The sequence below is a fragment of the Belonocnema kinseyi genome, chromosome 10 (assembly GCF_010883055.1).
Source record: "Belonocnema kinseyi isolate 2016_QV_RU_SX_M_011 chromosome 10, B_treatae_v1, whole genome shotgun sequence".
Lineage (NCBI taxonomy): Eukaryota > Metazoa > Arthropoda > Insecta > Hymenoptera > Cynipidae > Belonocnema > Belonocnema kinseyi.
Window position 1 is genome coordinate 8,201,622 of NC_046666.1, and position 10,249 is coordinate 8,211,870.

General features: G+C 25.5%; 1 protein-coding gene across 1 annotated transcript; it reads right to left on the bottom strand.

The window, feature by feature from the left end:
* Positions 1-1,211: 1,211 nt before the first annotated feature.
* On the bottom strand, positions 1,212-4,951 carry LOC117181941. Its single transcript, XM_033374968.1, has 4 exons — positions 4,851-4,951; positions 4,700-4,750; positions 1,673-1,820; positions 1,212-1,416 (listed from the first exon to the last, which is right to left on the bottom strand). The coding sequence occupies exons 1-4, from the start codon at positions 4,935-4,937 to the stop codon at positions 1,313-1,315; spliced, it is 390 nt and encodes a 129-aa protein (XP_033230859.1). The 5' UTR covers positions 4,938-4,951; the 3' UTR covers positions 1,212-1,312.
* Positions 4,952-10,249: the final 5,298 nt, after the last annotated feature.

The following is a 10,249-nucleotide window of genomic DNA, read 5'->3' on the forward strand; positions in this document are numbered from 1 at the left end:
TCCAAAAGGACCAATTTTCTGTCCGAAAATATGAATTTTCAATAAAAAAATTTAATTTTCGACCAAAATAGATGAATTCAAAACGAAAAATATAATAATTGGTATTTTAGCAAAAATATTTTTATTTTATATAAAAATCAATTTATTGAAAAAAAGAGTTTTCAGCAAAATAGTTAAATGCCTAACTAATACAAAATGATGGATTTTCTACCAAAGATGAGTTTTCAATCCAAAAGAACGAATTTGCTATACAAGATGAAAAATAAAAAAAAAACTGTTTAATATTCTAACAAAAAAGATGAATTCAAAACGAAAAAGATTAATTCTCAACCAAGAAGAAAATAGTTAACTTTTCAGTGAATGGAATTAATTCTTTAAAAAATTGTACAAAGAAAGAATGAAGAAAAAATTTAACAAAAAAATTAATTTTTGACAAAGTAGTTCAACTTTCAACCACGTGGATGAATTTCCAATCAATGGAGATTAATTCTGGCAAAAAACAATCTCTGCCAAAAAAGATAAATTTTCAACCAAAGATTTGAGTTTTCAACGTAAAAGTCAAGAAAGAAAATATTTTTTGACCAAATTGTGGAATTTTTAAGACAAAACGCAAATTTACAACAAAAAAGTTAGTTTTCAATAAAATAGTTAAATATGCAAACAAAAAATTGATTCTTCGTTCAAATAATTAATTTTCGTACAGACTAATTTAAAAAGAAAGACTAATATTTAAGAAAATAGTTGTATTTTCAGTAAATAAATTAAATTTTAAACAAAAGAAATTAATTCTGAACCAAAAATATAATAGTGGACTCTCCAATTAAAAAGAATGAACTTTTAACTAGAAATGATGGATTTTGTACTAAAGATTAATTTTCTATCAAAATATAATAATTCGAAGCAAAAAATGTATTCATTGATATTTTAACAAAAAATATATTAATTTTGATTAAAAACCAGTTTATTGAAACAAAAAAGACAAGTTTTCAACAAAATTGCTGAGTCCTTAAAAAATACAGGTTAATATTTAACGAAATATTTGCATTTTCAATCAAAAAAAGATTTCGATTTTACTGAGAGGTACATTTTTAAACCAAAGTTCTAATTTTTAACAAAAGAGTTGCACTTTCAACTAAGAAGGATAAAAGAAAAAAAAATTAAACCGCACTGTTGAATTTTCAAGGAAAAAATACCATTTTTCTACAAAACAATTGAATTTTCAACGAAAAATAGAATTTTATTGTTCTGGAATACAAGGAATATTGTATGCATGACAAATAAGTACACTATTGTGCTAAATAAATTGTAATACTCATATGAACAATTTGATTTCTTCTTCATTTGATTTAGGGTTCTTGGCGGGCTTTTCAGTTGGTGTTTCTCCTGGATTGGCTGGGTTTTCAGCTGTACTGCTGCCTAAAAAATTAATTCAAAAATTGAATTTATTTACACAACTACTTCTTATTTTACAATTTAACTCGATAAATAATAATAGATTTTTTATGAATAAAAAGAAGAATTTTGTGGTAAAATTTTTTCGAACAATTTTATTATTTATCAATTGTACTATTCTTGAGAATCTGAGAAGACTTAAAAAACTGAATTGAAGTCTTTGAAGGATTTTATTGAAAAATATTTGCTTTGCGAGTAAGGCTTGGAGGAAGATTCTTACTGCATTTAGAGGTTTTCAAGTCACATGTCCCAGGTGTACATTCTTCATCATTCGTGCAGGATTTCTCATTTTCTTTACTGGGTGTTTCTCTTTTTCGTCGACTTCCTGATGGGATATGGATTTCTATTATTCCAGTTTCTGAATATTCCTGGAGAAATATATATTTGATTTTGTTATTGACAATATTTTATGTTCGAAGCTTTAAGAAAGAAACATAACTTTTTCTTCAGTCTTCTAATAATAAATGGTTACCTACATTTTTTAGGGATCAATTCTGCAGGGATCAATTTTACATGGTTCCTTTTCAAGGCAAAGGTTGAAAATTAATTGTTTTATCAAAAATTCATATTATTGTTTGAAGTTTAATATTATTGTTTACAAATTCAAGTACATACTTAGTTGAAAGTAGCAGTGCTTTGTTGAAAATTCACTGTCTGATCGAAGATGAAATATTTTATTGAAAATTCTTTGTTTCTGCTGGAACATTAATTTTTTTACTGAAAATTTAACTATTACGTTTCTTGTTAAAAAATGATCTTTTTCAGTTTCATATTTAACTATTTAGTTGAAAATTCGTCTAATTGGGTTGATAAATCTTTTATATTTACAGAAAATTAATTTTTTGGACTAAAATAAAGTATTTTGTTTTTGTTGAGAATTCGGTCGTCCTTAGTTGCAAAATTTACTATTTATTTAAAAAATTATATTTTCTGGTTGAAAATTCTTTTATTTTTATAAAAAATTCACTTGTTTGAGATTTCAATTTTTTTGAGATCGAACTTTTTGTGCTGAAAATTCAACCGTTTTGTTCAGCCCTATTTCGGCTTAAAATTCAATTCTCTTGTAGAAAATAGAATGAATAGAACGAATCTTGTAGAAAATTCATTTTTTACGCTTAAAAATTTACGTACTTCATTTAAAATTGTTATTTTTTGGTAGAAAATACAATGGTTTTGTGATTACGATCTTTTTGGATCAAATATTCACGATTATATTTTTTGTTAAGAGTTTTTTTTATTGAAAATTCCACTACTTGATTGAATATTTATCTTCTTTATTTAAAATGTCTCTTATTATGTTAGGAATTCAATTGATTTTTTGAACAATTAACTAATTTTTTGAAAACTAGCCCTTCACGGTTTAAAATACCACTCTTTTGTAGGAAATTCGATTTTCTAGCTCAAAAATTCAATTATTTTGGTTAAAAATCATCTTCTTTGAATTCTGCAATTTTTTTGAAAATTCATCTTTTTGGGATTAAAATTCAATTGTTTTTGTATAAAATTATTTTCTAAGCTAAAACGTTCAACTGTTTATTTTTTAATTAGCATCTTTTCTTGTAAAATTCTATTATTTTATGAAATTCAATTATTTTGTTGCAAATTGACCTTCCGGATGAAAATGCAACTTTTATATTAAAATTGTGTATGTTTTGGTTGAATTGAAGTGTTTTTAATTTAAAATATGAACTATTTGGTTGAAAAAACATATTTTCGGATTAAAAATTCAACCCTTTGGTTAAAAATACCACTCCTTAAAAAATTTGTCTCTTTTGCTTGAAAGTTCAACTGTTTGGTTTTAAGTTTACCTGTTTAAATAAAAGTGAATTTTTTGTTGCTAATTCATCTTTATTTTAGTTCAAAATTCAACCTTTTCGTCGTAAATTCTTTTTTTTAGACTTAAAAATTAAACTTTTTTTTTTTAAATTAGCCTTTTTGGGTAGAACATTCTATTATTTTGTAGAAAAGCCAACTGCGTGGTTTCAAAATTAACGTTCTTATTAAAATTCCAACCATTTTGTTGAAAATTTGTATTTTTCAGTTTAATTGAACTGTTTATGATTTAAAATTAAAATCTTCTGGGATGAAAATGTCAAACTTTAAATTTTTCGTTAAAATTCATTTTTCTTAACAGGTAATCCAAATTTTTGGTTGAAAATTAATCTTTTATAGTTAAAAGTTGAGCTATTATGTTGAAAATGTAATTTTTTTATTGAAAATTGTACTATTCTGTTGAAAATTCTACTGTTTAATAAAAAATTGGTCCCCTTTTTTGAAAATTTGTCTCTTGTTTAAAATTCGACTGTTTTTGTAGACAATTATTTTTTTAGAATAAAATTTAACAGTTTTTTCTTCTTCAAACTAATCCTTTTTCTTAGAAAATTATATTTTTTGGTATCAAATTCAATTATTTGGTTAAAAATGAACGTTTCGGTTGAAAATGCAACGGTTTCGTTGAAAATTTGTATGTTTTGGTTCAGTCCAACTCTTTCATTTTAACCTCTTTTGTTAATTGTGAATTTTAGGTTGAAAATTCAGTTATTGTGCTGAAAATTTAGCTGTTTAGTTGAAAATTTATCTTTTTGAGTTTAAAATTCAACTGTTTTGTTGAAAATTATTATTTTAGTCTTAAAAATTCAACTTTTTTCTAAAAATTAGCTTTATCGAGTAGAAAATTCAACTAATTGATTGAAAATTAACGTTTTGGTTTAAAATTCGACTTTTTTGTTGAAAATATCAACCCTTATATTTCTCGTTAAGAATTAATATTTTTTTTATTAGAAATTCAAATATTTGGATGAAAATTGATATTTTAAAATTAAAATGTAAACATTTATGTTGAAAACTGAACTATTTGGTTAAAAATTTAACTATTTGATTAAAAGTTGATCAGTTTCGTTGAAAATTTGTCTCCTTCTCTTGAATGCTTAACTATTTTGTAAATTAAACTATTTGATTGATACATAATTTTTTATTGTTAAAATTTGTACTATTCGGTGGAAATGCAACTCTTTTGATGAAAATTAATCATTTTTGGTAGAAAATTAATATTTTCGGATGAGAAATCAACTATTTTGTAGAAAATGCGACATTATTCTCCTTGAAATCGTAACCGTTTCAAAAAGTTTTTAGTTCAACTTCCAGAAAATAGGCTTTTACTACACGCACCGAAATTTCAATACTAAAAATTTCGGAAGTTTTTACATTAAAAATATGATTTTTGCATAAAAAATGGTTATATTCTTACCTCGTCTTCTGGCTCGTCCAGGCGAATTACCTGTACGTTGTCCTCGTCGTCCTACATCGGAATGTCCAAGAGTGATTAGTATGAATTGTTTATGACGAATGATTTTTCGAACGATGCGATTGGCTGGCAGAGCCAGGTTGAAAAATTGTACCTTGTTACCGTCGATGATGCAGGTGGCTGAGGAAGCTGCGACTGTGCAGACGACCCCGACAAATAGAGACAGAAAAATACGATTCATCCTGCTGCTGTTCTTGATAGACTGACACCCTGTCCACCAAACAGACATTTTTATACCTGCCTTATCTAAATAGACCAGAAGCAGTAAGGAAGCTCTTATTTCCTTATCGTAATTGCAATCGCTTTTACGTTTCACAATTTCGAAACTTGTGGCAGAATTAATTCTCACCAAGTCCCGGATTTTACGATTTTGTATTAAATTTGAGAAAATGCGAAAAGATTTTACGACTTTTTTTTCAACGGGCATTATCTTTTTCCATTAGAGAAATAATAAGAAAAGATAAGTACCATTCGTAAATTCCGGATATTAAATTGAATATGTCGTTGAAGTTCTGAAAGTTCAAATAAACGATATCACATTGCAAATCAGGAAAAGTGCTCAAATGTTTGTTAATTTATATTGTAAATTATTTATTATTGGGAAAGGATTATAATGCATAATTTAAATTGAAGTTGGAACAATATTTATGGGTAAAATAAAAATATCGAAAAATACCATATTTCGTTCATTTGAATGTTCAGAACGAGCAGAACAGATAAATTTTCATAAAAGTAGTTAAACTTTTAACCGACTAATTAAATTTTGAAACTAGTTTTATATAGGATGGTTGAATTTTTAATTAGAAAAATGATTTTCATCTATGAAAGCTGAATATTGAATCTAATAGGCCGAATATTCAGGATAACAGTTGTATTTTTGATCAAAAAAGATCACTTTAACAAAGTATTTAAATTTTCAGAATAATAATTAAATTTTTAACATAATAGTTGAATTTTTAGCCATCTAGTTGAATTTTCAACCATCAGTAATGGATTTTCAATCATATGGCCAAATTAAAAAAAAACAGGTTAAAATTCGACCGAGAATAATTGCATTTTCATTCAAATAGTTAATTTTCCAAGCCAAAAAGATAAACTTTTTTTAAATACAGTCGAATTTTAAACAAAAAAGTTGATTTTCAACGAAAGAGTGATGACTTCTCTACCATAAAAGATGACTTTTCAATCCAAAAGGGCGAATTTTTAGTTGAATTTTTAACCAAAAAATAATAATAATCAAATAGTTAAGTTTTCATTAAAATTATTTTAAAATTTAAGAAAAAATCTTGGTTTTAACCTACAAAGATGAATTTTTTACGAAAAGACGAATTTTCGATTAAATAGATGAATTTTTAATGAAATATTTAAGTTTTCAAATAAAAAAGGTATTTCTTAAATCAAAAATGGAATATTTAAATATTCAGTTTAAAAAATTACTTTTTAAGAAAAAAACAACTAATTTTTAAACATTCGAATTCAACATTTTCAATCAAAAATGGAATTTTAAAAATGGAAAAATTATTTCTAAAAAATGATGGATTTTGTGCCAAAGATAAATTTTCAACAAAACGGATTAATTTTCTACCATAATAGAATAATTCGAAGAAAAAAATGTGATTAATTGATATGTTAACAAAAAAGATTTTAATTTGTATTAAAAACCAGTTTATTAAAACAAAACAAAAAAAGTTTGCAGCAAAATTGCTGAATCCTTAAAAAATACTAAGAAGGATTTTCAGTCTTAAAAGAAAGAAAACAAATGAAACCACACTGTTGGATTTTCAAGCGAAAAATACCGATTTTCTACAAAACACTTGAATTTTCAACAAAAAATAGAATTTAATTCATTTTATTTTTCTCTTGAAATTTTTAGATAAAGAAATTATTTCTAAAAAAAAGCATTTTCATCAAAGTAGTTCAATTTTTTACCAAATAGGTAAACTTAAAAAAAATTTTATCAATTCAACTGTCATTTAAGTGATATAATTTTTAATAAAAAGTTGAATTTTTAAATAAATATTTAAATTTTCAACCAAACCTATCAATTTTCTATCAATATTATTCATTTTATAACCAGAAAGACGGATTTGCATCAAAATACATGAATTGTGACCAAATTGTTGCATTTTGAAGCCGAATTATTTATAGAATAGTTAAATTTCCAGTCCAAAAATACAGATTCAAAAAAGTTAATTTAATTAAATAATTTAATTTTAAAGCGGAAAAATGCATTTTTAATAAAAAATGTTAAGTTTTAACAAAAAATTTTAAGTTATTATCGATTAGTTGAATTTTCAACTAAAATAGAATAATTTTTAACCAAATAATTGCATTTTTTTACAAAGAAAGACGAATTTGCAACCAAAAAATTAATTTTTCACCAAAAAGATAGGTTTTGTATTAAGTTGTTGAATTTTCGACGAGAAGAGATAATTTTTTAATTCAAAATATCATTTTTCAACCGAAAATAAAACTGCTACATTTTCGATTAATAGAATTAATTCTCATCCAAAAAAATTGGATTTTCAATAAAATGGTCAAATTCTCAAATAAAAAGATTAATTTTTTATCAAACAAGAGAAATTCTCATCAGAATAATTAATGTTGAACTAGAAAATATAAATTTTTAACAAATAGTTGAATTGTTTCTAAAAATAGAGTAATTCAAAATAATAAAAAACTGTAAAAGTTTAATATTCAGTTAAAAGAATTAATTTTTAACCAAAAAAGAAACGAATTTTGCGAGTATTTTTAAATTGATAGGAAAAATTCAATTCCATGTAAAATCAACATGCTAATTTCTAAATTCACTCATTTTCTCATCTGATACTGTTTTTCAAACTAGCAGGTAGCTCAAGTTTTCAATTATTTGGAGATTCAAAAAATTATTATTTCGAACTAAAAGAAGAGATGACATTAAATAAACTAAAAAAAAGAATTTGTAGACAAACCAAGATAATTTAAGTTCGAATTATCCTTATTTCAAGTTGAAATTCTTTGCGTTTGGATATACTGGAAGGTTCTTTATAGTAATTAATGACCCTAGGATTAATTAATTGGTTCAAGAAAATAATTGATTTGTATTGTAACACATAGGGGAGTAAAATAACGTTCGTGTCTCCCCATAAAACGATTAGAATCATCCATAATGATGCTCATTTATTTGACTTAAAAGCTGAACCGAGTTTAAGTGAAAAAATGCCGTTCTTTGATTGACTTAATTGAGTAATCAAGGGTCATTAATAGACTTCTAAACTATGCCAATCTTATCTCAAATTGTTTCCTTTACTAAATATATTTGGAAAATTCTATAAAAAAAAGCTAGGTTTGATTTTCTCACTAAAAGTTTATAGATAATTTTATTAATTATTTTTTTTAGATAATTTTTGGTTTTTAATTGTTGGCAAGTTGATTAAATTCAGCGTCAAATTACTTTCAGTTAAAGTAATTTGTTTTTCTTTCACAGTCATTTATTTAATTTATTCATTATTTTTTACATTCTCATCAGAGCAGGTATGAGATTTGTGTAAAATTTTACATCCCAGTTTTTGTCAAATGTCCACGTTTTGAGACCCACTGAATCAGAAAAACATGTTTTTACGAATGTGTCTACCTGTCAGTCTATCTGTCTGTCTGCGGATGGTTTTTTGTTAACTGGCAAATTCTTAAACTATCTTAAAATAAAGGTCGAGTTCGTTGGACAGCCATTTTGGATAAAAAATCAAAAAGTGAACACATTTTGAATATTTTTGAGACCACTTTTTTAAAAATTCAAAAATTGTATCTACGAATATTCATAGCATTCGAAAAGACAAACAATTTATCCTTATTACTTTTTTTGATAGAAGCAAAATTTACCAGAGTTATAGCATTTACAACATTCCAAAAAAAAACAGTAAAATAAACATTTTAAGCCAAATAACTCTTTTTTTTTAGAATGATCTTGCATCATTCTAAAAAAAAAAAGAGTTTTTGGTTTCGTACCTAAGGGAATGCTGCACATTGGGCGCGAAGCGGGCGGATTTTCTTTTAAATTTTTACTGATCACAGTGAGAAAGAAAAAAATTTAATTCCTTTTTTAAGGAATTTTGCACTTGAACTTCGACTCTTGGCAGGAGCTAGGAAAATTGACTAATTTAATATTTAACAAAGGCGATCTTTAAGATTTTACCTTCCATTTTTAAATTTGCTTAAATTAACTAAACTTCATTCAAAGAAATTTGTTTGTTTGAATTAAACATTTTTGTCCGTAAATCTTAATTCAATTAATTTGACAAATGAAACTAATTTAAACTTTAAACAATTTTTTTTTAGTTTTGGAAAATATTAAATTGTGAAATTATAAGTTTTTCGACTGATAGAATTTAGAAACATTTAAAGTCAGTGATTTTCACGTTAACTTTCAAAAGTTAAGCGTTTATAGTGTTTTTGACAATCAAAACTAGTGCGGTGCTGATGGCTTTTTACGAAAATGTTTTTTTATACAAAAAAAAAGGAATAACTTTTCTATTCGCAAATGGATTCCAGAACATCAGCAGGATGATGAATCTTTGATTTTTCCTAGTAGTATGAAATTGAAGTTTCTTTGAAATTATTTTTATCATCATCAATTCGCGGAACTTGACAGCTTGTGGAGCTCAGGCATGAATGAGAATGACAGTCTCGTAAAAAAAATAAAATCCTTCCATGCATTGAATAGAAAATTGAACCAAATAGAATCACCGTTTTTTTCAAATGATCGATTTTAAATCTGGTTATCAGTGACTTTTACACAAAAATTATAAAATAATTTCAATTCCAGAGAAGAATGAAATGAAGGCTACAAATTCTCGAATGAATTTTTAAAGAAAAATCCTGATCTCTTGATAACATGTGCGGATAAAGGTAACATTAAAATAGTAATCTTGAAAAGTGAATACAATAAAAAAAATGATGGAAATTCTTGATGACAAAAATAGTTTTCAAATAATTGAAAATAACCCTCTGATAAGATTACAAAAAGGTACATTCCCAATTTTTAATAAATTTAGATTAAATGGACATCTCGGTACAATAAATAAATTCGATATAGATACTGTAAATTCAGTTCTCTCCTTATCCTAATAGTCTGATTAAAGCCCAAAAAGTTTATTATCCATTAAGACCTGTGATGTCAACCATAGGCTTCCCGATAAGAAGGCAACCAACCAAATCTTTTTTTCAAATCTTCAAAGCTTCTCTTTTTTATTCCTTTCGTCTTTTTTACTTTTATTATTATTAACTGACAATAAAAAAAACATTTGTAAACAATAATCATCAAAATTTCGTCATTAATACAGCACCCTTATCAAGAAAAAAAAATTAATAAAAAAATGAAAATATTCGAGGAGGCAGGAACAGCAACGAAACCACGATGCTCTTTTTGTGACACCCGAGAATCAAACTTAGGTGTCAGGAAGAAAGCATCGTGGTTTCGTTGCTGTACCTACCTTCTCGAATATTTTAATTGAAACC